This window comes from Melozone crissalis, unplaced genomic scaffold (assembly GCF_028551555.1).
Source record: "Melozone crissalis strain CALT ecotype California unplaced genomic scaffold, PUWL_Pcris_2 ptg000026l_1, whole genome shotgun sequence".
NCBI lineage: Eukaryota > Metazoa > Chordata > Aves > Passeriformes > Passerellidae > Melozone > Melozone crissalis.
In genome coordinates, this window is record NW_026535804.1 from 5,279,012 (window position 1) to 5,305,499 (window position 26,488).

The 26,488-nt window shown below is 42.3% G+C and overlaps 1 protein-coding gene across 6 annotated transcripts in view; it reads right to left on the reverse strand.

Annotated features, from left to right (window-relative positions):
- The window catches only part of TNRC6C (trinucleotide repeat containing adaptor 6C), a 104,766-nt gene that overhangs the window by 22,785 nt on the left and 55,493 nt on the right, over window positions 1-26,488 (reverse strand). For 4 of the 6 annotated variants that reach the window (XM_054278637.1, XM_054278636.1, XM_054278635.1 and 1 more), the window contains exons 5-10: window positions 13,169-15,754; window positions 5,943-6,152; window positions 4,547-4,713; window positions 3,272-3,352; window positions 2,614-2,671; window positions 2,260-2,405 (exon numbers count right to left, since the gene is read on the reverse strand). In XM_054278637.1, coding sequence (XP_054134612.1) covers window positions 2,260-2,405; window positions 2,614-2,671; window positions 3,272-3,352; window positions 4,547-4,713; window positions 5,943-6,152; window positions 13,169-15,754 — 3,248 coding nt within the window. Of the gene's footprint in view, window positions 1-2,259; window positions 2,406-2,613; window positions 2,672-3,271; window positions 3,353-4,546; window positions 4,714-5,942; window positions 6,153-13,168; window positions 15,755-21,316; window positions 21,458-26,488 lie in introns of those variants that run through there. The other 2 variants (XM_054278638.1, XM_054278634.1) reach the window with 2 other exon arrangements.

Below are 26,488 nucleotides of genomic sequence, written 5' to 3' on the forward strand. Positions count from 1 at the left end.
AAAAAAAGATCCCTTCTCTAGGCTTATTTCAGGTATTTTAAGGATGTTTCCAGGAAAATCTGACATGTTTTTCTTACAAATCTGATGGCTCCAGAGGGCACCAGGTAACATCTCCAGGCAAACCTGACACCTAAGCACAGCATGCCTGCCACCAAGTGTGACATAATGTGCTTGAGATCACGTATCAGGCCTGCATCTTTATTCCCTCAAGGCCACTGGATATTCTCCCCTGTCCTTTTATGGTGCTACAGGTCAAGATAACATCCTGAGGAATAATAAATTAACAAAGCAATGAGTGCTGAAGATTGACTCAGTGTGACATGGAATAAAGAGCACCTGCAGCAAGCAGAGAAAGCAAACACTCAAAGGTGATGTTGAATTGCACAGATCACTCCTGATGCAGAGAGAACAGGGAGTTCACTGGGTCCACAGGCAAATGTCAGGGTTGGAAATTTGCCCTCCTCAAATGTATAAAGTTAAAAAAATATTAAGTGCTGGCTTTAGCTGTTTAGAGAAAAATGATGGTGTTTTAATGGAGGTGAGCTGAGTGGTAACAATGAGCCAAATTACACCACCCCAAAGTACAAATTCATGGAGAGGAACCTTGCAGAACTTATTGAGGACTAAACAAAAGGATGAAGAGTTGATAAAGCAATAAGTAAAACAAGGAATACTGGCTGGAGTGCTCTGTCCAGCTGTGTGGAGAACTTGTTCCTCACCAAGGATGACCTAAACAGAAACAAGACAGCTCCAGACTCATGCCCTGAAACAGTACCTCAAAGGGCAAAAAGGTTTTGGAGGAACTGCTTAACTAGCATGAGCTGTAAATCTGGAAAGAATTTCTTTGAAGGAATAAAAACTCTGTGTTCTTAGAGTAGAAACTATATTTATTTAATTCACTTAGCAAGTTGCTCAACACTGTGATAGCTAACAAATACAGTGTGGGATTATTTCCTTTGTTAGAGCCAAGTCACTGTGACAGATTATGCCTAGACTGATAGATTTTACTTACTGTATGAATATTAATGATTTTAGTACTCCCTTCTCAATAGTTGTGTTTAACATATGTTTCCAGAATTATGCATCATGCTGCACATAATGCACCTCTCTATCTGGCAAGGATTTCACTGCTGAAGGTATTGTTATCCAAGAAAAAGAAAGGCTAACTGGCATGCATGCATCTTTTGTCGCCTTCAATTAACACATTCATTAAAGTCTGCCATGGCAAAGAATGAGCTTTATATGAGTGGATTTCATTACTGCCTCACACCCTGTGCACAGCTCATGTGAAATGAATTGGTTTCAGCACAGTTTGTCAAAAGCACTGATTTCTGTGGTCAGAATCCTCCACCACCCATCTGCATGAACCTTTAAATAACCTGTGAAATACAGAATGACATCTGAGATTCTTCTTTACTCATCAATCATTTTCAGGGGGATTCTTAGGTGATTTGTTAAGTTTCTGCAGGATTTTCTGTCAAGGCTGTAAATCTCATTTCCTACTGAAAATTTGGCTGCACTTTTCCATCAATTCTTTTCTTTAGTAACTTTGAATCTTGGACATCACAAACTTCTGGAGCCTTTTCCTCAGTTATTAAACAGTGCTGGAAAATTTGTCATATGTGATCACAGAAAGGGAAGCTCATTGGAGAAGCTATTTATGACTGTGCATGTCTGCTCTGAGATGTAACAAAAATACCTGAACTCCTTCTTTGTATTTAAGCACTGAAATTTTCACTGAAATTTCTAAGAAGCTCCAAACTAGAAGAAGAGAAATTAAGAGCCTAATTCTTGGAAGATTTTGAACTCCTCCTTCATATTTAGGTACTGAACTTCCACTGACATTTCTAAGAAGCTCAAAACTAAAAGAAGAGAAATTAAGAGCCTAATTCTTGAAGATTTTGGCCTTGGTCCTGCCTGATTGTGAATTTGGGCAAGGTTCACTGACTGCACTCTCATAGATTGCTGTGGTTAATTTTTTTGCTCTTTTTTTTCCATTTCTAGGTCTACTGCGTTCCTGATTCCTTAGCAAGTTTTCAAATGTAAAACTGGGGGATGATCATTCTTTATTTCTATGTAAAAATCAAATCACTGCTCCTTTCCACAAGGACTCAATTCCCCACAAGACTGAAAAAAACACAAGAAAAGGAATAAAAACCACATCCATCACATTTCTTTCTACGCTTTCTAAGCAGACAGTGGAAACCATCAGCATTTTTACACTGTGACTTGTGCACCACGTTCCTGTGCTGAGCTCACCTTGTCAAGGAAGGTGGGGCGGTCCATGGAAGACTCTTTGGAGATTGGTGGTGGGCGGCAGCCAAGGGGTTTGGTGACCATTCCATTGTAGTCGGTCACTCCCATTCCACGCTTGTCCATTTCCACCTTCTTTTCCAGCAGAGCACCTGCACAGAGAAGGGAAATATATTGGCAAAGGTGAGGTAAAGGGAGCAAAGTTGCCAACAGCAGTTCAGAGAAATTCATCTTGCTTACGAAAGCAAGGCAAGAGAATAAATATTTTCTAATTAATCTGAGTGTAATTTAAATGCTTATAATCATGCAGGGTTCCTGTGTTGCTTTAAAGACAAAAAAGTTACTTACACAGATACTTACTCATGGCCTGATCAAGATTCATACTGTTGCTCTTCAAGGCCTCTTCCGCTGGCTCTCTCTGTTAAAAACAGGAATTATGTTAAGAGGAAAAGTAATCATGTCCATGTGATTTCAAAGTAACCTGAGAAAACAGACACAACTCTTAAATACTGGGCTTAATGTTTACTCAGCAGCCTAAATAATGTCTGTGTGTGGTTTTTTCCTGCTTTCAGCAATTCTCACAATTCAGGTATTTCAGTTTGTCAAGGAAGTACTGGCTCTACAAGGTGAAACACATTGTTCTGTTTAAACATCTTCCTGTTTTCCATGAACAGCTCAAATATCCCAATGATATGACTTTCTCTAAGAACCAACCCAGCTTTACTCTCATTTCACCTGTTTAATGAAAAAAGAGGAAGGTGAGGGGATTATTACTGCACTTCAAAGTAATACCTGTTGTTATAAAACTATGAACTTCAAAATCTTATCCCAATTCATCTCAGAGCATTGAATAGGTTTAGAGCAGATTTCTGAAATCACAGTATGTGTTTCAATGCAGATCAGAGCTACTTCCTGGCCTGGAGACTGAAGATCTTGGTGTAGCTACAGTCTGAAACAGCCACAGTCAGAAGTACAAGCTAAAATCTAAGGCACAGCGTGCTGCCTGAGCACTACTCACAGGGAAGCCCATGTCTGTGAGCTGTTTTATCAGACGGTTCATGATCCAGGCCTCATCCTGCTTGCTAGATGTCTTCATGCCCTTAGTAAATAAATGGGAGATTCCATTAATGGGCTGCTTGCCACGTTCATTGTAGTGAGATGTACATAAAAGAAATGGTAAGTGGTTTTTATTAATAGCACATGCTACTGAAAGATGTATTAGTACATTAATTCAGAAAGTATTGAAGAACCCTCCGAGCAACGCAACTAAGATTCTCTTCCCCCAAAAGTGTAAAAATTTATCTCAGCTGAATAGGTGTTCAGTGTACTATTTAGTATTTGATTTGCTGGCCACTGAATTAAAGCCACCTTTGAATTTAAGTATTTCATTTTAATCCTTGGCAGAAAAATATAACGAAATAAAGCTGAAATAGTACAACACTTCCTGAAAAACATTCCCAAAAACAAGTTTGCAACCTTGAAGTTAAGAATGTTACTCAGTGTATTTTCTTAAAAACAAACAAGAGCGTCTAGATAAACACCTTTAAAAGATCTTTGTGCAGCTTTTCTATCACAATATCCTTAAGAAGTCTCTTCTTTTCAGTTCTCCAGAAAGTACCAAGGGACAAGCGCGGATTTGTTTTGGGCTGTGGACAGTACAAGAAACAACCATACTTGATCAAATCACCGGCCTAACTGTTGGCTAATGGATTAACAAACAAAGTGGCTAAATGCATTCCCAATTCCTTTAAGTTACAGCCTGGCCTTGTCCTGAAATAAAGGCTGTGCAATGGAAAATTTCCTCACACAATTAATTGTCTACGTTCTCGGCTGAGTGCAGCATTAACACAAGTTCACTTTGTTCTCACACACACACACACACTGTCCTCACAAATAGAAAACAGCATTTTGTGTTAAACAGCTCCATCACAATGTTTGCTTTTTCACCACCATGGGAAGTGTCTGAAAGCCCCCTTAACAACTTCTTCTCTTTCTGTTAATACATTATCATTTCTTTAGAATACATGGAAGTTTATAAAACTTAGAGAAAACAAAGGCAACAACAACAACAAAACTCCCGAAGCATCTGACATGCCTAAACTCAAAGATCTCCCATTTTCCCCTGGAAACAAGGTAGGCTGTACTTGAACCACTGTAGTGGCAAGCTGTGCTTGTGTTCAGGTGTCAGAGCTTTAATTTCAGGTGTAATGCACCAGCAAATTTGCGACAACTTATTCTACAAACGTTACACTAATTCCACTCTTGCAAGAGAGTGTCTTTATTTTTGTCTTACCTTTTGAAGTCCTTTCTTCGGGGCATTCCCCCAGGAATTACAGGAGGAGCTACTCTCTTGTGAAGCAGTATTATTCCACATATCTCCTTCTTCATCTTCCCACTGACTAGTACTGAGATTCACATCATCCCCACCACTGCCCCAGCCTTCTTGCATAGATTTTGAAGCTGGAAGGAAAGTGGGAGAAGAAAAATATTATTCAGTTTCCTGCAAATTTCACAGAAATAGTCTTTTGTGCCATATCCAGTGTACTAATGTGAGCATTTTCAAGAGACAAAGAAGTTCATCACATAGCTAAGAATGTCTTCTTGGAAGCTAGCAAAAAAAAGGCAAGTTCTCTAAGAGAACAAAACATCCAGCAACTTCCAAGTCCTGCTTTTCCCAGAACCAGTAAGATCTGTGGTCATGGCCACTCCACTCTCCCAGGAACAAGGAAGCAAAGTATGAGCACACATTTGTTAAGTGCTATTTTGCTTTCAATAAATCTCACCATTTTACCTACCACATTCTTCCATGAACAAACCAGATTTCCAAGTCATTAATGCTCAGACACTCATTTCCATCTTGAAGAATGAAGAATCTGAAAGGAGCTTGTGGGCTGCAGGAACACTTCAGATTCAGTGACGAGGTTGTGTCACCTCAGTCTGTTTTTTTCTGTTTACTCTGTTTGAAGCTGGGATTACTCATCTTAAGAGTTCTCACTCCCCCTTTTATGTTTTCTGGGAATTCTAACTACGTCTGACTATGCAGGAGAGAATCTCTAGGCAACCTGCACAGCCAAGAGGAGAGTCTAAAGCAATCACAGTGGCCCTCAGGACATTCAGAGATGGAGGAGATTTGTCAAATACCACGAGTTAGGAATCACGAAGCAGGAAGTAGTTCAGGATGTTCCTGAACCTGCCAACAGTTTTAATGGCTGAAGAAAACACCCACTCACTCAGTTTAACCCAACATGAGGTTGTTATCATTAGTGGGTCTCAGGTGTTGCTTTTCCTACCAGAATCAATTCTATCTTGACTGTTCTCCACTGCTTCTCATCCCAATACAGGTTTCTTTTAGACACCAAGGGTTTAAGTCCTAGTCACGTTCTTCTGCAGTTTCACAGTTTCCTGCACCTCTGCCATGCTGCTTTTCAAACACACAAAACTACTCTCCTTTAACTTTCCAGGTGGATGCACCATATTCATATTTTTGAATTAACTGGGTATTTGGATTAACGTGGCCTTGTGACAGCTAACACAGTTTTGAGAATGAAATAATGAAGGCGGCCCTGTGACTGAAATGCAGAGAAAAGCAAAAGTGGCAAAGCAAACTCCTGTGACTGAGATGCAGAGAAAAGCAGAAGTGGCAAAGCAAACCCCCTCCCCTGGCAGGACAGTGGCAGCCCTGTGTGTACCTGGTTTGCACAGTGCTGGGGCAGCAGCTGGAGCATTTGTTCTTCCATAGGTCCCTGCAGGCTCGGCAGGATTCTCTCCCCACCCGGTCCCACTGCTGGGGGGCTTCCCCCAGGCTGAAGTGCCATTATCAACTGCAGCAGAAGGGGAGGAAGGCTCTCCCCAGGAAGCTTCACTCTTGGTGTGGACAGCAGGCATCTCTCCCCAGCCTGCTGGAGCAAGGCAAGGAGAACAGTGATGAGAGGTAAGGTTTCTTCATCCAATAATACAAAAAAAGTTTAAATTTTGCTCATGAGTTTCTCTGGAAAGAGCATGAACCAGTAAGTACATACAGTGATTGTAGTTAGGTGTGTTTTAAAAAATACCTTAAATTTGGTTTTAGGAGTTTCTTCTTAATTCAATACTAATGTAAAGTTGTTAACACAACAGAAAGAGGGTTTTTCTCCAGAGCCAGGAGCAACCAGGCTGCCAAGTGAGCACCACACTGGTCCCAAGGAGCTGCTGCTCCCACCTGCCCAGGGCCAAGTTCCAGAGACCAAGACCCCAGTCTGACTTGGGCCTTGCTTCCTTGAAAGATCTTAACCTATTTTATTTTCTTTTCACTGTTTAAAAACTATAAAATTTCTTTTCTCATGCCCTGGCAGTAAGAAGCTGTTTGATTGTACCTAATCTGAGTGAAGATTATCTGTGCTGAATGTATTCCTTAAAGCTATTATTACAGCTCATGGTTACCTACCTATCCCTCATCACTGACCTTCTATATTATAATAAATATTATTTTAAGGGGAATTAATCAAGACTGCAATGAGAATACATAATCAAAGCACAGGGAATGGCAGGTAGAAGCCATTGTTTTCCTACAGAGCATTACATGAACTCACTGAAGACGTAAGCTACTCCAAAGAAACAGCTTTAGTCTGGCTGGCCTTGAGTGTAATGCTCTTAAATCCATCTGACAGGATTTCAGCCCTGCAGCAACAGCCACAGGGCTCCTGAGCCTACAGAGCAACCTGACAACACAGCAAAGGGGAAAAATGAATTTACAGCCATTGTTACCAGAGATTTTCTGGAGAGAGGACTTGGATCACAGGTGGAGTTCAAGGTACTTTGTAAACCAGCACAAAGAGAGGCACAACAAGCAAGAAAACAAAATTCTTACAGATACCTGACACTAACCTATTTTTCTACAATTGTAAAAAAACCTACATCCCATTACATGACAGCTGAGATCTTCACAAATATTGTAGAATACAGTCTGCTTAAAAATTCCACTGGTAATTAGACTGCTAAATTAGGAACCTGTTCCCTTTTCACTGGAGATGAATGTTATTAAGATGAGTATTTTCTAAGTGAATGACCAGATGCTGCTTTGCCACAGCATTATTTCCTTTTTTTCGCTCCACAATGGCATCTGTAAAAATGCTCTGGAAAGGTTTCAAAAAGCAGGAGCAACATTTTTACTACAAATTGACACCCAGAATAGGTAGGCAATGGCAAGGGAGTGTCTAACAGCACCTTGAAATCCATTGGAATAACCAAAGAAATGGTTCACTGAGCAACAAGTCCTTGCAGAACTCACTGAATTCCACAGAATTCCCCTTACCAGAAGCTGCAGCAGCATCCACTGCCAAACACAACTCAAACGTTGCCTGGCAGAGAAAACAATCAAATAGATGGGCCCAGAGCTGTGCACTGATACCGTGTTTCTGCATTATATATTTATCTTAGGCTCTATTCCTTACAGCAGCTCTCTCAGACACTGATGCCAGTGCAGATGGCACAGTGACTGCCAAATTCTGCACTGGTGTGTTGCAGCTTCAGAAAACTCCTTCTCTACCAGCAAGAGGCACTGAATTAAAAGCAAGCTCCTGAAACAACCCAAAATGTCACAGTTTCAATCAAGCTATTTCCATTTGAAACAAAAATGCCATGGTTTAGGCTCCAGCAATGTACCTTACATTTCTGGTTATTTTAAGGTGTGCAAAGAAGATAAACTGGCAGATCCACAGATGTACCTAAATGAACCTGTACTTAACATGACAGCTTCCTTGGTGTTGCACCTGAAATGCTTTTTTCAAGGTTCCTGTTTGTATTTTCTAGCTAACTTTTTTTAAGGGAGGCTTTGTTTGAGTTTCTGCCTCACTACTCAGGAGGCAACTGGCAGACAACTGTGAGTATTAAATCATATTGGCAGCTGCAAAAGATTAACTGCAGGCAAATGAAACACTAAACAAAACATCTCCACAACACCACCCAGACTGCAAACAGGGACAGTGCAGAGTATTAACAACCCCCTGGCTTCATGCAACCTCTACTAGAAACTCTACCTAACTCAATTTAGGAAATCATCCTTAAAACACAATTGATACATTAAAAAGCCAAAGTGTGCTATGCTATAGAGTAAAAACCTCTAAAAACCTGGTCCCTTTGCTGCCCTTAGAAATTCAACAACTTCCACCAAAGGCCACAGATGTGTCATGTCCAAATTATTTTAAGTGCTTTTAAATGCACTGAGCAGGAAATAATATGGGATTACAAATAATGGGAGAGTCAGCCTTTACTAACAGAAAATAGTACAAGTACATAAAAGCCAACAAAATAAATCTACAAGAAGTTTTCCAAACTATCTTAACAGATAAAATTAAGTGCAGGAAATTAGTAAATAAAACCTGAAGGCTGCTGGAAAAAATAACCCGTGCACTGTAAGAACTATCCTGTCTGTAAATTCTGGAGCATTTCTAAATTGCAAACCCTTTTTCCCCTCTGTGTAAATACTGCTGTCCCAGTGCTGCTGTCTCTGTGCTATCTTCCTGTGACTCCAAATGATTCTGTTTTAGAAAGTTTAAAGGTGAATGAAATTACATTTTTGAATGAATGATGAAAAACTCTCCATGGCTGTTGGGAAGGCAAACCAAGACCTTTGAGCAGTCTCAAAACCTGAACCTGCCAAACATTTTCAAAAGTTCTGCTTGGAGAAAACTTCCTTTTTTCTGTATCATGAAAATAATACAGATTTAAGCTCTTCTGGTAAAAAGCTCCTTAAAACCCACCCAGACCTGCACAAATGTTGTTTCACAACAGAACGTGCTCCATTTAAAGGCTTCTTTGGCAAGAAAGTGAGGTTTTAGTACTGAAGTTTTTAAACATTGTTAGAATTGCAAGAAATGAAAAGATCCCAGTAAGTAATAAACATGGACACTTTGGCAGAGCTTTGTTTTACAGAAATAAAAACATAATTAACATTGGGCCACAGCCAACAGGAAATCCTCAAGGGAAAGTGAAATGTTAACTAAGCTATGGCAGGATGCAGTTGTTTTCCCTCAAAATAACCCTATAGCTATTTGGATGGCAGAAATTGTTTTCTTTCAAGTTGTTGGTCCGTGATAAATACCAAAGCACACGAGCACAATACAGGGAAACCAAAATATTAGAACCTTATACAGATAAAAAAGAAGATATTAGGCAGAAAAGAGGTTGTTTACATACTAATTATTCTGGGTTTTATATATATACATTTAAGAGCCATCTACAAGCTTTAATCTTTCAGATTCTCATTTTCTGAAAGGGATTCCAGTTCATCACTGAGCATTCAGAAAGCTCTAATTTGGGTTTCAGCAGTGACATCACCCTTGTGTGAAAATCGAGGGCAGCTCTCTCAGCATCACTTGGCTGCCCCCCAAAACCTGGCTATTCATGTGCTGAGCACCCACCAGAGGGCTTTAGGCTTTCACATGAGCACCCTAAAGGAGCCCAAAGTTGAGCTGCTTTCAAATCCATTCTGATGGAAGTTCAAAGTAAGAAAAACACTGCCATGTGAGCTGCCACTTAGCAGCACAGGATTATAAAAGGAACAGAGATGTTTGGAGCTTTCAGAACTTAGACCCAGTTCAGGTTTTTAAAACTTAAGCTCCTCACTCTCTAGTAACCACAAAGACCTTAATTTGTGACCTACAATCCCCACAGGAAAGGCTGTTATCTTCTGTTGCTTCTTTCCTCAGCTGGAGGATGCTGGAACCCTGCCAGGCCCCCCTGATGTAATGAGCAGGAAAGCATCAAGCCCACTCCTCAGCACTTGGAGGGAGGATCTGATGCTGTTTGTGATCCAAAAATCTCTTTAAATAAATTCTGTTTGCAAAGCCATTTCTTATTTCTTATTCCCCCCATATCAAAGCTGCATGAGTTAGAAATGTTAGGAAGAATTATGCACAAGTAATTTTGATTAAACCCCAATCTAAGCCAAACCCACCAGCTTTCTGCCCCTCTTTCTAAGTAATTCACTAGTACCTTAAAAATAAGCTCCTATAACCAGCAAGGACTGTATCTATCACATTATCTATTTCTTTCCCCCTCTTTTTTCCCTCTTCTTTTCCAATGGAAAATGAAACTCCTTAGAGCATTCCTTATTTTCACCAAGTGTTTACCAACATCTGCTTCCCATCAATGGCTTTTAAGTTCTGCCTTCAAAGGATCTGGAGAACTTCTGGGGATGGGTGACAACTTGAATAACAAGACTGTAACTTGGCCTCTATTTCCAAACTAATAAAGCATACACTCCAATCCCAAAAGGAACTGTTAATCCTTTGTGAACTCCTAACTAGGGCTGTGCAGCAGAATTAAAATCCACTTTTTTGCCTACAGGACGTGTGACTGTGACAACTTCCATCTGCCAACTCCTCCCTACTTATACAGGAATGCAATCCATGATTCCTTTTATTCATTATATTCCCTGAAAGTGATTGGCAGAGCTCATCATGACCCATGCAGGTGACAAAATGCCCATGGTAACTACAGAGTTCAAGAGTTGCAGGATTTTAGATGAGCGTGCACTTTAGCACAGGTTTTAATAACATAATCATGCTCTGCATGGAAAAGAATTGCTGCTGGATCAACTTTGCTTGTGAATTGCAGAAGTTTCCTGGTGACAGAATTCTCTGCAGAGGCTGCAAATGCACAGCCAAGTGGAGAGGGGACTGGAGTAGGAAAAAGAGTTAAACAGCACAAACCCAAAGTGCAGGGTCCTGTCTGTGTGGGAGGCAAGGCACTCACTACTTGCTTCCCATGTTTTGGATGATTTGTGGATGCTTCAGGTCTGTGTACATTTCCCCCAGAGCACGAGGATGCTGCTGTGCAGCTGCCCTGGGAAAAGGGGGCTCCTGCCCAATGCCTGAAGGGAAACCCCTGGGATCCATCCCTTGGAATTGCTGCTCTGGGTGGGAGGTAAGCACAGCTCCCTCTCTGGCACAGCCACGAGCAAACACAGCAGAGCTCAAGACACAGGGACTGTTCCTTGCTTCCATTCAGACAAAAATCCTTCCAAATATTTCCACGTTTGACCTTTATACTTCTACTATGCCAAGAGTTGCTAATACACATTTATATACTTCACATACCCTATACCCAGAATTGCTGTACTATACCAAGTATAAGGTTTAATTTATGCCTGCTACAACTTGATCTAAATTTTCATATCAGAACCATATTTTTAATTGTCTTCACTATTACTCATTTTGTACTTTTCCTGCATGCTGACTTAAATATATTCTGAGAGCTGGCTTTGCTTATCTTGGAAAATTAAAAAAAAAATAAAGGAGAATATCAAAGATCTGCTTATCTTAAAAGATCTTAGAATCTTTCTAGCTCACATTTTTCAAGAAGCCCAACACTCACTTGAACCTGGTTGGGGGCAGCTTGAGCAGGTTGGTTATGTGCCCATAGGCAGCTTTCTGAATATGTAAACAAATTGCTTCAAAGAAACCCTTCCTTTGCTGCTGTCCATGCTCCAAAGGAATCACTGCAGATTAACACCAGCTTTTAAATTCCATTTTCAAAATCTGAAGGGCTCAGGACCATTAAGTTTTTCTCTATAAGGTGTTAATTATTTGAATAATATTAACAATGCATTGCTGTGTATGAACAGTTTCATAAGCACCAAAGTAATCCTCCAAAAATCACCTTAATGAAAAACAAAACCTCACCTCAACCCAACCAAAAATCCACTTTCATGATACTTCCATTACAATTCAGGAATCTGAATTGTTGCTTCATGGATAAAGTTTTAAATATGGATTACATGAAGCAGTCACATCTGTTGGGCTGACCAAGTACAAAGCCATTTAAAGATTTCTCCTTCTGGAGCACATTATTTCATTAAATAGGTACCCTCTACTGTTAACATATTTGACCAGAGTGGGGAACCTAAGACTATTTTTATACAGACATTAAAGCAAATTTGAAACATTCCAAAACATCAAAGAGAAAAAGGATGGGAATGAGAGAACAAATCCCACTTGGAGAAAAACGTGGCTAAAAAGTCAGTTCTTAGCCATGACCATGATGAAACAAAAACCTGGAAACAAAACTCAGATGGAGAATTTAAAAGAGTACTACATGATTAGATTTATTTTGGAGAGGTCTGTGGTCATGATATAGATATGGGCTGCTAGTGTAACTTTAATTTAAATACCTCTCTTTTAAGCATTTTACCCATTTTTATGCATTTTTATTCCTTGCTGCTTGTCTGCAACAGCACCTTGCCTTTGATTAGAAAAATTCCACAATGTCTGAAACCTTGCCTTTGAAACACAGCTGAAGTTAGGATAACCTAACTTCAGCAACCCTAAATAACACCTTGAATCAGTCCTGCTTTTTGAGAACCACACAAAATCCAGGATGCTGCCTGTGCCTGACCCCTGAGAAGAGAACCATTTCTTCATAAAAGACAACCAGCTGGACAGAGAAACAGCAGCAGCCTAAATTCATGCAATTGTTAACAAACATCTGTTGCCAAGAGATGTTTTGCAGAAAAGAAACAGATGCAGACTGTCTAAACACACTGAGCCTGCGCAGTGGGGACAGCAGAAAATAACAGAAGAAAGGTTTGCCAAAATCCCCCAGCCTCTCAAATGGCTGAATTAAAAGGTGTTAAATAACTGTGGAAGAGATGTTAAAATGAACATGGATCCACAATCTAAAACCCACCATGCTAATGACTAAATATTGCTTCAAGCCTTTCTTACATTCATTTAGATTATGGAAATTTGTGTTAGGTTCCATGGGTTCTGTCCTCAAGACAAGACAGCTTCAGAGAAAAGGAACAAACATATTCTGGGCATAAACACAGGATTTCTACCCAACACACCAACAGGACAGACAGCATTCAGCAATTGGTACTGGTATAAAGCATTTCTTAACCTATTTTATGAAATATTTCACAAAACTGTTGCCATACCTGGGCCAAGCAGCGGGGACCGGTTTGGCTGGGCACTTGACTGGTGCGATGGCTGAGGTTCAACCATGTTGGTGTTGATAATGGTGCTAGTGGTGGTGGTGTTGGTTGTGGTACTGCTCTGAATTATAGGATTATTTCTATCCCACATGTTTACAGTCTTGTTGTTGTTGTAATTTGGGTCGCCCCAAGCTGAGGTACCATCATCGATTTCCATCTTGCGGCGAATGGACGGTGGAGATGGCTCTTCCCAGCCAGTTGCCTCACAGTTCTCTTTTTGTTTGGCTGGCACTGGCCCACCAACCCATCCTGACCCCGTCTGTTTTACAGAAGCAGCTCCTCCCCAGTTACTCACATTGTTGTCCTGGGGTTTATTAGCCCAATTTTGTTGGGGGCCTGGCTTTAAAGATTCCCCCCAACTTGTACCTGTATTAGCCTTGCTGTTTGTGCCATTCCCCCACCCACTGGTCCCAGACTTTGTGGAATCATTCCAGCCAGACCCCGATCTATTGTCAGAATCCCATCCAGATCCATTCTTCTTCCCATCACCCAAGTGTCCAGGAACAGATGATGAATCTGTCCAGTCTCCACCTCCTGAAGTCCAGCTTGGATTTGATTTCTGTCCATCTCCCCAGTTTTGAGATTTGGGTTTCTGAGGTTCACCCCAGGTAGGTGATTTGTCCTCCTGATTTGCGGTCCCACTCCAAGTGTGGCCGCTTTTGGCAGCAGCAGCATTATTAACAGTAGTAGAGCTTGCTGACTCTCCCCACCCCCCTGGGCCATTTGGTGCTTTGTTGTTATTGTCTCCCCAACCTGTATTTGTTGGAACAGCTGCCGGTGGAGAGTTGACCCACCCAGATACTGAAGAGGTATTTGTACTGTTCATGATGGACCCATCGTTCTTCCCCCCTGAGTTTGAAGATTGAGTAGCTGCACAACCCCAGGCCTCAGTTCCATTGTCATTCTTCCGTTCAGACCTTGGGGACTCTTCAAATTCCCAGGCAGTGTTTTGCTTCACAGGGGTCTGTCCCCACCCCGTATTGGACAGGACCCTGGGGTCAAGGTCATTTCTTGGCAACTGAACTTGCCCTTGGTCTATCATCCCTTTGTCTCTCCTCCTGCCCTCTCCAGCCCCCTCCCTCCCAGTACTGCCTTCATTTTGACTCCCACCGCTGTCGTTGCTTCCTTCACTAGCCGTGGTGCCAGACGCCGCAGCTTTGGCCCAAGAGTTCATTTGTTCATTGCCCTGCTGCATGGCAGGATTGGGACTGGTAACACTCGAGCTATCCCACCCTGTTGATCCTTTCCCATTGATGTCGCTATTGGAATGCTGGTTTGGGGGCTTGCCCCACTCGCCGTTGACGCCGTTGCTGGCGCTGCGGTTGGGGTGGCCCCAGGCTCCAGAATGCACACTGCCAACCCCGCCACCGCCCCTGCCCCACGCCAGGACCCCGGGGCCAGAGGGAGGCCCCGAGTCCCACGCGTTCGCTCCGTTTCCTTCCTTCTGCACAGCGCTGCTGGATCCGTTTTGTTTAGCACTTAATGCTGAGTTCACAGTGTCTCCATTCCCCTGACTGAACCCAGAATTGCTGTTTCCTGCGGCAGGATTACCTGGGGACATCCCCCATACTGAACTGCCCATTCCTTCACCACTGCCCCCGCTGACTTGAGAAACCGCTGTCCCGTTAGCACCAGGAAGGCCTTGCAGGTGGGGCGGGATGATGGCCCCCATGCCCACGGCCATCCCCCAGTTCGGCAGTCCGTTTGTCTGCATTGCATTGATAGGGTTTGGTGAAGAGTTCATGGGGTTAGTGTTATTTGGTCCATCAGTGTTAAGGTTCTGAGGTTGTACGCTGAAAGACACATTCTGAGAAGTGGACGTTTGTGGTTCTGTGCTCTCTTGCGGCAGCAAGTTTCCCCAAGCACCTAAGGTGCCTGTTGGGTTCCCATTCTGGTTGCCCATGTTCTGACCTATGGCACTGACTGGACTGCAAATACTGGAAGGGTTGCCTGCTCCCACAGTTCCTTCGTGTCCAAGTACAGGCCAGGCAGCTGGATTGGCATTAGGGTTAAGGTTAAGATTAATGCCAGCATTCGAGTTGGAAGCACCCCAGCAGTTCTGACTTCTACCGTCTCCCATCATGTTGTCCATCTTTCCATCCCCACCACTGGCAGAGCAGTGAGCTAGGCCAGAGCTGGAGCCCGCAGCCACCCCCCACACCCTGGCCGAGCTGCCGTTGCCGTTGGCTCCACCAGCTCCAAGGGCACTCTGGTTAGAAGTGCTTTGGACGAGTGCTCCGTTGGCGCCATTATTGCCATTAGTTTTCTTTGTATGTCCAGTGAAGTTGCCTTGGGCACTCCCTGTAGCCATGCTACTGTTCTCTGAGCCACAGTTGGAGGCAGAGTCAGTGTCTGTAGTACATTCTGAGGCAGACTCAGTCTCAGCTCCGGTAATGGAAGGCCACGCTTCCTTGTCAGTCCTGTCTATTATCACTTTATCCCAGCTGCAGTTGCCTTCACTCCTGAAAGCGGGCTGCTGTCCCCAGTGGGAATTCTCATAATGGTCTCCCAATCCACTGTGGCTGAGATCTGAAAGGATCCAAGGTTAAAAATGAGTCCACTGTTCAAGCACTGCAAAAGCCCTCTATTAAAAGCTCTGTTTTACATCACTAGTTACAACATTACATTCTGCTAAAATTTAGAGTACATTCTCTAACATAATACAGCAATTTTCCTCACTACAATGCTACAATTTTCCTCACTACGATGCTCCTATTAACTTGTTTGGGTTTTTTTAATCTGAAAAAATTCTCAATTAAAATAACTGAACAATTTCATTTTAGAACAGAGAAGTGTTTTGTAGCCTCCAGTGTACCAGTAAAAATAAAAAGCAGGCAATAAATAAGAAGAGCAAATATAGTAATTTATGTGTAAAGTCTAAAAAGCAAATTTGGAAAAAAACCAGAAGAGTACCTAGCAGACTCTTACCATTTATTTTGACTCAATTCTCATTCTTCAGAGAAACACAATGAAAGTGCATTCAATAAAAAAAATGTAAAATGTCATCCTGCCCTGAGATATCACATACACACCCACATCACAACACAGAAAATTCATACAGTATTTAGGTTTGCGCCCCTTCTTGGAAACAAAGAAACAAATCCAGACAGCAACCTTTACTGTTAGGTGCCAGTTATAAACACCACCAATGTATATTTTAGCAGAGAACTTGGGCATGTCTAAATAACTGACAGCTTTGTCAGGAAACTTACCTCTCACAGGCTTTACTCGTGGTTTATACATCATTTGGGATTTGTACACACAATCCCCTGTGTCCCCAAGCCAATGAAAAGTGATGCTGTGACTTTTCAGCACTGTCACAGCCTCAAACACAGACACTAACCCAAAAATTAACCAAAAGCTCTTGAGCAGCTGCTTGCTCACCAGAGTATGACGATAAACTGGAAGGCACAACACGTCTCATGTTAAGAGCTCAAGCTTTGGTCAAGGCTTTGCATTTCCTTTCCATCCCAACTGCTCTGTGCAAAATTATTTCTCTCAGTTTCTTTTGACAGGAATTTGACAACAAGTATTTCAGTCTGATCCAATCTGCAGAAGAGCTCCTCTTAACTGCTTGCACATATCAAAGTAACAAATTTTGGATGTCAATTATGTTAACTTGCTTTGAATCTGCTGCAACATGGCTTGTACTCTTTTTGTGAATAAAATGAATATTTTTGTGGGGAAGATGGATGCAACAAATCTCCCAAACAAGTTGTTAACAACGAATGCCTAATATGAATTAATTTAAATCACAAATATGTTGGTGTGATTAGCTCCTCTAATTAGAGGTGTTCTGATACTGCAAAATTTACTCCAGAGATGAGAAAAAGCTCTCTCTTTCTGACAAAGTCTTGTTCACACATTTTACCTGTAGCTTTTTAAGGTGGTTGCTTGGTTGCCTTATGAAGATTTTGCAAGATGAAGAACTAACATGCTAAACCAGCCCAGATTGCTTTTTTAAAAAAATTCAAATTAATTGAAGCAGAAGAAAGGATTTTAGAGAAAGGAAAGGAAAAACAGTCTTAGTTCATTATCTATCTTCTCATGATACCAGGAAAAGACCTAAATAATCACAGAAAATAGAATTGCTTGGGTTTGAAGGGACCTTAAAAATCATCTCATTCCACCCCCTGCCATGGGCAGCAACACCTCCCACTGTCCCAGGGTGCTCCAACCCTGTCCAACCTGGCCTTGGACACTTCCAGGGACCCAGGGGCAGCCACAGCTGCTCTGGGCACCCTGTGCCCTACCACCCTCACAGGGAAGAATTTCTTCCATAATAATTGACAAGCACATGACAAATCTGAAAGAATGTGAACAGAATCACTTGGATTTACCTGGATTCCTTCCTCTACATGCAATGGGTGGAAAGGAAGAAAGCATCCAGTTATTCCTGGATGGATACAGCCACTGCTACAGCACGTTGAACATTTACCTGATGATCTAAGATTTGCTACACAGGTGTTAAACAGAGCCCTGAATCCCAGATAAGACATGGAAGGGGAAGGCAGGCTGTGCAAGGACTTAAAAAGGGTCAGCAGGGTCAGAGAAATGAGCTGAGGAACATTCTTAGCAGAGCAGGAATGAACAAAGGGAAAAAAGCAGCAGCAGGCCAGGCCAGAAGATAAGAAGTTGAGGCAACCAAGGAATCAGATAAGAGGAGTTACAGGAGATTTTATTCAACCCTGTGGGTGGTGCGACTCGGGGCTGCGTTTGAGGCTGACAGAAGGATTTGAAAGTGGCTGGAAATCCATTGTTGCAATGAAAGGTCTCCTCAAAGCTGAAAGCTCAGCTCTGTGTGCAGGTGCTGCCCCAGCAGAGCCCTGCAGGGCAGGCTGGGGAAGGAGGATCAGGAGAGCACCCAGGACGTCTCCATGCTCACAGCACCATGGCTGATGAGATGAAAGGGAGCTGCTTGTTTAATCAGTTTCTTTCTTCTCTCCCCAAAGACATTGGTTAAAGCAGTGCTCAAATTTGAGAACACTTAGGAGACAAAATAAAGGGAAGGAGAGGGACTGAAGATTAAAAAATAGCTTAGAATGATTGCTGAGAGTAGGGAGCAAAACAATTTGTTAAATACAAGACCAGATCTTCAGGAGCAGTAAGAGAAACCAAGAAGAAAATAAAATGATGATGGAGAAGAACTATTAAAACCAAAGAGATGTCCATATTAAGAGTAGAAAATGGCCAAGTGCCTGGGCTTGGTTGGCCAAGCACAGCTTGGCAAGATCCCACCAGGAACGTGCAGCTCCAACCCCGGGGCTTCCCAAGGCTTTGCCAACCCAGGTGTGCTCCCTTTCCTGTCCCACTCTCCCTGAGGTTCAGATGATTCCCCCAACAACACCCATGGGCTAATCTGGCAGTGGTGGCTGTGGTAGGGATGACAGGAATTCTGTGGAGGGGATGTGAAACCAGGGATCCACTGTGGAGCAGCAGCGGGGTCCTGCTGGCACCTCCCACAAATCACAGCTCAAAAATCACAGAAAAAACTTCACAATAACCTCAGAGTGTCCAACACACACTGGAAAAATCAACTGTAACACCAAGGCTGCTGTCATAAAGCTCGCAAGAAAAAGACATATGAAGAAAATGGGAAAAAAAATTCACAGCATGAACAGAAACCTGCAAAAGCTGGGGCTTAGCTGTCAGACAAACCAAGAGTTTGAATACAGATCTTGAATAAAGTAATGTAAGTTTGATGTTCTTGTCTCTAGAAGCTAATAACAAAAAGCCTTTTTTCCATTTTAACTAAAAGGGGCTTGCTGCTATGAAATAAATAATGAGTAGCACAGTCTTACCTAATCCGTAACAACCTTAAACATTTGGGAAAAATAATGAATGTGAAATATTTTATACGATTAAATCAAGAGAACTTTTCTGCTTGTTTATTTGCTTGTTTTTTGAAAAAGCATATTTACTCCAACTTTCTAGGAAACTAACTGTTCACAGAAATTCACAATATTTTGTTTTCTTTTCAAAGCTGTTAAGATTGAAATGGGAAACTCATTTTCAAAATTCTTAAGAATGGGTTCCTCTTTATTTATGCAAAGATGTGAAATAACAGCACTGAGTCCACCAGAAGCATTTCTATCCCTCCTCTGTGAGCTGAGCAAAGACTGTAAACAAGGCACAAGGAACAGGAACCACAGGTATTTCATGTTAGCAAATCCTACTGCTGGGACACCACAAAGTGAGAACTATTTTTAAATTAATACTTTGTGTTTCAATATCTTAATTATGCATCTTTTATAAAATATCATTGCACTGATCAACAACATTTCTTCAGCCATCAGGAAGGAAATATTATTTTGAGGATAATGGCTTAAATTTGTTTTTAACAAGCACAGAAATTCTGTCCAACTGCAACCATACACATGACCTGGAAAATGCACAGCTCTGAGCAGTATAAATAATAGCATGAGGGAGTTGTTTTGTTTTGGATTGCTGTTTTTTTAAATAATATCCTTAATGAGGTGGGAGGAGATTGCTGGTGTTATTATGCACTGTAGCCAGCATACTTGACCAGCTTCAATTCAGTACTTATTAAAACCAGAAAACATTTTTGGCTGTGTTGGGTAATGAATAATTAGTTACAAAATCAGTTTAATGTTTACATAGATTACAAGTGCAAAATATGAGTAGAGTGAAATGGGAGAAGCTGTTGCATGCATTTCTCAGAAAAGAAAATACTCTGCCTGCAGAAGCAACTGACCCCAACTTCCCTCCTCTTCTGAAAATCTCATTTACAATCATATTTAATTTTTTTTAATTCAGGTGAGTTAAAACTAACCGTATCTTCATAGCTTCCATTGCAATAATTAGTTCAATTGCTGTGCAGTAAAACCCTGTCTCCCCAACTATAACACAGCATTCAGCTGCCTTTGGAACCAAAGCACGGACAGGGTACGAAATGGCAAAGCCTGGGATGAACTTTTAATGGAACATTATTAATAAATTGTGCTCAGCCCATTTTAAATCAGATCTAACAGTGACTCCTCTCTCATGACTTGTTTTGTTTTTCAGCCCACGTCTGTCACGTAACAACAACCAGACCCCCTGGCTCGCCCTGTGCTGCCCAAAGGACAGATGACAGACGGTGCTCCCTGCTCTGACATGCAGAACACAGAAAAATCCCCAGGGCCGCTGACAGTCCCACTGGGGATTTTCCTTGGCACATAAAGGTTAGTGATCCTGAGTCAGAATAGGAGGAAAAAAAGGACAAATTATTTTCTCTCCCCTCCTCAAATTATAGTTTTCAATTCAACATGAGCAGATCTTGAAAATACTATAAATGAGTTTTTTGAAATCTGAATCAAACGGGAATCGCCAGGAACATTTTAAGTGCTAAATCAAATGTAGCCTAATTTCATAAAGAAAACATGACATAAGCATCTGTTCAGAAGCACAAAATATAAAAAAGCAGAAAATTTGGGCATTGTAGTGCTAACATTTCAGGTTACCTGCTGCATCCTGCTCTAGGCACAGAGACAGATTTGAAAACTATCATCTATCTGAAGCCCCTAAAAAGCTCAGTCACAAGTCTCATGGATTGAGGAAGCTGAAATCTTGCACAGCACACACAATGTGGAAAGGCAGAAAAGAGATGGAAGCATTGAATAAAGCAGCTTTATTTATTTTAAAACTAAACCATAGCTAAGCCCACACGGGGGAAAGCCTGTTATCCCCTTTTCATTTTCTGCACTACGACATTCAAACGTAGTTCCTTCCCTCTGATGCTGAAAGCTTTCAAATGCATTAAGAAAACAAGCAAAAAAATAAACAAGATTTTTCATTATTACTAGAGATTCCACTAAATGCTACCCCTCTGACACAAAAGCAGCAGTAGAAAACACCAAATCATTGCATTTTTCTGCTCAGTGCAACATATCTTTACAAGCAGCTCGCTGCGAAGACGCCATTTTATCAAACCTGAAACGCAGCCAAAAGCTCAGGACGCTGTGCTGCTGCTCTCTCGCTGAAATGTTATGTAATAAATTGATTTAACAGAAGCAGATGCTATTTTCTCAGGGTTAGGGTTACTTTCTCTCTTTTTTTGGCTCTAAAAAGGGCTGATGGGTAATAAAATACCTGAAGAAAGGAGCCGCCCAACCATCCTAGGAGACGCTACATTGTGTGCAGAGCTGTTTCTACTCCTGCCTCTACGTTCTCCAGGGCTCCCGGCTTCAATATGTCGGCTGTGTACAGTGTAAGCCTCATCCTGTAGAGCTGCCAAGAAAATCTCTCTGTGCGAGCGCGCGCCCAGACAACCTGCGAGCTCGGCCGGGCCTCGGCTGCACTGGCTATGGAAATGCCCTTTCCAGCACAGCCCTCCTCCCCCTTCCCAGCTCCGCTCCCCGGCTCTAGGTGAAGGTATCAACAGAGCAGGATTTTTAAGCTTTGATTATCTAATTGCAGCTGACACTAAACCGATCTTCCTTCCTCTTTAAATTCTTTCAACTGTCACAAAACATTTTCACTTTGGGACCCGGCTACAATTAGCGCCCGTAGCTGCTTTTCTGCCGCTTTTGAAAGTCAGCCAAGACAAGACGCGGGCGCTGCCGAACGCCTGCCCCGGCTTGGAGTCCTCCTCCTTCCTCCTGCCCCTGCTCAGAGTCTTCCCTCCTTCCTCCTGCCCCAGCTCCTGCCCAGTGCCCTCTTCTTTCCTCCTGCCCGGCATCCTCCTCCTTCCTCCTGCCTCTTGCCCAGTGCCTTCCTCCCTCTCCCAGCCCCATCTCCTGCCTGGTGTCCCCCCTCTTTTCCCAGCCCCATCTATGCCTCCTGCCCAGTGTCCTCCTCCTTCTCCCAGCTCCGTCTCCTGCCTCCTGTCCAGTGCCTTCCTCCCTCTCCTAGCCCCATCTCCTGCCCAGTGTCCTCCTCCTTTTCCCAGCCCCATCTATGCCTCCTGCCCAGTGTCCTCCTCCCTCTCCCAGCCCCATCTCCTGCCCATCACCCTCCTCCCTGCTCCAGTACCAGCTCCTGCCTCATCGCTCTCCTCCCTGCCCCGGCTCCTTCCCGTGCCAAGCGTCCTCTCCCCTGCCCCAGCTCCCGCCCGCCGCCCTCCTCCCTGCCCCAGCAGCAGCTCCCAAGTCCCAGATGTACCCTGGACTGCTGCCAAGCCCTTAATGACTTCCCTGCCTCTATCTAAACCAGCTCTAAGTGGCAAATGCGAGCGCGTTAATCAGCGGCACGGTTGTTTATAGAGGCAGGGGAGAGCTGCCCGAACAATGCGGCAGGAGAGGAGAGAGGGGAGAGAGGGGAGAGAGGAGAGAGGAGAGAGGAGAGAGGAGAGAGGGGAGAAAGGAGAGAGAGGAGAGAAAGGAGAGGGGAGAGAGGAAAGAGGAGAGAGGAGCGGGTGCTGCTGCACAGCCGGACCGACCATCTTGGAACACCCTGGGCTGGCAGTCTCGGCTCCCTCCAAGGCACAGGAACACTCACAATGGGGTCAGCTTTACATTTTTAGGGCCTAAAGATCATCATAAATGCATAATTGCACATAGAGGGCTTTTATCAGTGCAAATCTCAATGGCTAATTCACACAAGCTTCCAGCATGCCCAATATGCTCCTTTATGATGATTTCCCCTCCTACCTGCCCCAAATACATATTAATGATGTGGTAAATGGGGCACGTTTCAGCTGTGCTGTTTCAGTTCTCATCAGAGCAGTGTTGCCCCTCTGTCCTGGATCTCACCATGGCTCTTTAAAGCTTTGGCCACACTCTCAGGGTCTCTGCCACTCCACCACTGAGGCACAATCACTGCTGCTATTCTTGGCTAAAGAACTGCTCCACTGAAGGACTCCTGAAAATAGTTGGTTTCCTCTTGAAGACATTTATTTTCTGTTTCTCTGCAATAGTCTGAATACCAGTTGGGTTCAACCTCATCTCAGAAACAACAGATAAATAGAAATCAAATCTGTTTGGTTTTGTTTCTAGTCAGAAAATTATTTCAAATGCACCCAGGAACTAGGCTTGAGAGTCAATTTTGCAAGAACAGTTTTAAGTGGAACTGTTGTTGTGGTATTATTACATTCCTTTAAAACTAACTATACATGATGGAAATTTCCATTAGTTAAAATGATTAGTCAAAACTGAGTTCCTTGTATTTTTCCTATAAATACCATGAACTTCCTATAATCAACTCCAATTTATGAAGATAAGTACTTATATAGGGCATCTATTGAAGGGCACTGCTTTTGCCAGTCAGGGCACACAGAAAGGCAAAGAAGAACCCCAAGAAATGAGTCACAGTCCAATAAAAAGCTTGGGAGCAAAAAGAAGTGCAGCTTCCAACAAACTGTGCTGGCAGAGCTCATCTGTTCCCTTCCTATCTTGGGCCAAACTTTGATGGGGAATGTGTCTCATAAATTTAAAACTCATAATTATTAATACCCGAAGACTAAAAATGGGGATTTGAGAGGTGATGCAGCCTGTTCACCTGGTGGAACTATTCCTGATACACACAAGGTGACATTATCCCAGCCCAGCATGGAAGCCACCAGAAATGGAGCCTGCACATTCCCAAGTGCTCTATCTCACTTCTCAAGATTGCTTTCATAACAGCAGGATTTTCCTAATGTCCCCCCTCTATCTTCCTTGTTGAAATTTTAGCCCATAAATTCTTATCTGATCCATCACAGGCACATAGAAAGTATAATTTCCTTCCCTGCAGCAGCCATTTAAGTATCTCAGCATTTATAATTCCAATCTTCGTTTCAATCAGAAGCTCTGATTCCTTCCTTCTTTGCAAGGCTTTTCTCCAGGATTTCTACCCATTCCTGTTGCATTCCTCTGCTTCTTCCAAGTGGTTCCTTCTACCTCCAGCTGGAAAGTTCAGAGGCCTTACCCACATGTCCCTCAGGAACAGTGCTGCCTCTATCCCTCAGGCTCTGCTCTCTTTTTAACACATTAATCAAGCTTACCCTGTGCCCAGACCTTTTTTTGCACTGTGAGACTCACACATCTGTATTTGGGTACACAGCTGCTCTGGCCAAAATAAAGAAATTTTATATTTCTTTATTTCTTACCCAATTATCCAGTTGTATCACCAGTATTCCATACCGTAATTTTGCCTTTCTGTTACCTAGCACTCTTCTCCAGTTGGTCTCAACCAAAAATTTATTGAAGGCTGTTGTTTAACCATCCCCTTTGGTATAACCTGCTCTCCACAATCCCCAGTGACTGCATTTCTCTCCTGAAAAGTTCAACATGCACAGAAATGGCTGTTTTGGGGTTTTTTCCCTCTAGGATCATTCTAACAGTTACTCTGGCTGATTTACACTTCCTCAGTTCTATCTTCTCACCTCTTTACATTGGTTGGCCTTTTTCCTTTGTAGTTTTCATACTCTTAAAGTGACCACACTGCTCCAATCCCTCCTCTGCTCAGTCTGTCCATGATGAATGATGCACATGATGACATGTCATGATTTCCAGACAACTGGAAACTCTATTTCCTGAAGTCTCTAACTCACTCTAGCTTTAGTTCTAAGTTTACAGGTGAAGGAGAAAGGTATTTCAAGTATTCCTGATGCCACCCATCAGTGGTTCCCTCTGTCCCACTGCCCTTGCTCTTACTACTGACTCACTTATGAAAGACTTTGCTTTTTGTTCTTTGGGGCTTTTTTCCCTCCAAATTGCTACAAATGTCTTTATTTCTTCCTAATATAATTATATATAATTCCTGAGCTATAAAAATTCAGCTTTCCTGTAATTTTCACATGACCTGAGTGTGCACCTGGGACTTTCTCCTCATCCCAAGGACTAAACTCCTTCCTGTCCCTGGTCACTGTGACTTTAGTTGTGTTGTACCTTTCACTTCTCCACCATCAGGACAGCTCCTACTACTTGGTCTCTTCACATACTTTATCAGAAGCTGCCACCTGCACATTTGACCACCTTGCCAGGCTTTTTCTGACCTTTTCTTCCTCACAGACACCTCAGCAGGGCAGTTCTGTCCCTGGCTGTCCCTGCAGCACAGCCATCCACAGTGAAGCTGGAGAAGAGCCGCAGCTCCTGAAGCAAAAGCCAGGTTTTTGTACAGCCCCACTCTTAGAAAGTGAGGACAGCAAAACTACAAAAGCACCTCAGTTATTTATCCTTCCACAGATTTCTATTTTTCTTTCTCCCTGTGCAAAATTCTAATCACTGTCAAAGAGATTTGAAGCAGCAGATTTATTTTTCATGCTCTGCTGCCTGATGTCAGATAACATCCACAATACAGAAAAATTTGTTCCAAAGATTAGTTTACTGATGAGTTTTTACCATTTTTCATTCCTAATGCCCATATTTGGGCTAGGAGATTGCCATTTTCTTGTATTCAAAGCATTAAAAGGAGTTTTTGAACATTTTAATGGGAGACAAAGCTCTAAACAGGCTGAGACTCACTTTCCACAACTTTCCTCTCACTGGTAAGTGATAAGTACTTATATAGGGCATCTATTGAAAATGTTTGAAAAGTTTGAAAAGTTTAAAAATGTTTGAAAAGTTTGAAAATGTCTGAAAAGTTTAGAAAATGTTCCTCACCCAGGAGACAGAGCCATGGGTTAGGTCCCTTATCAGTGTTATCTGTTTCATTTATGGCCTTGTGTGGTGTTTCAACTTCCTTTTGTCTGAACCTACACCTAGCACTAGTGGCAAAAAAATGCAATCAAGCCAAATTCTCGATTCTGGTAATTTTTCAAATTTCTGGTAATTTTCCAAATTTTTAAAATAACCAGCATTTGCCAAATTCTGGTGATTTTTCCCATGTTTTGATTCCAGTATAGGAAAACTTTCCACAGTCACATTACAGAAATGGGTGGACAGTGATATACAGGGAACTGCCCTGCAAATCATGGCAAACAGGGGAGTGTAAGGATTGCAGCTCTCAGGAGTTTCTTGCAGGATGGAACTGTGTGTTTGTCACACACAGTCACCTTCCACTGAAGCAGCATGAAGAGCCAATTCCTGTGCTCCAAGAAACATCTCCATTTGAGATCAACAGTCATGATTCTATGAAACACATCATCAAAGTATTGTGGATAATTTTTTAAAGTGTATTTTCTATATATAAAGTGTGACATTATATACATAGGAAGTGTGCAAACACAATGAATTAATATTACCAAATTTCTACTTTAAAGCTTTTAGTGTTTTAACTATTACAGATTAAAAACTCTGCTCTGGGAAATCCAGAATAAATCCATTTTAAAGTCTCTGGTTTTAATTGTGTAACTTTCCAACTAAAAGCAAAAAACACAGTAATGTTTTGCCAGCAAAGATATAC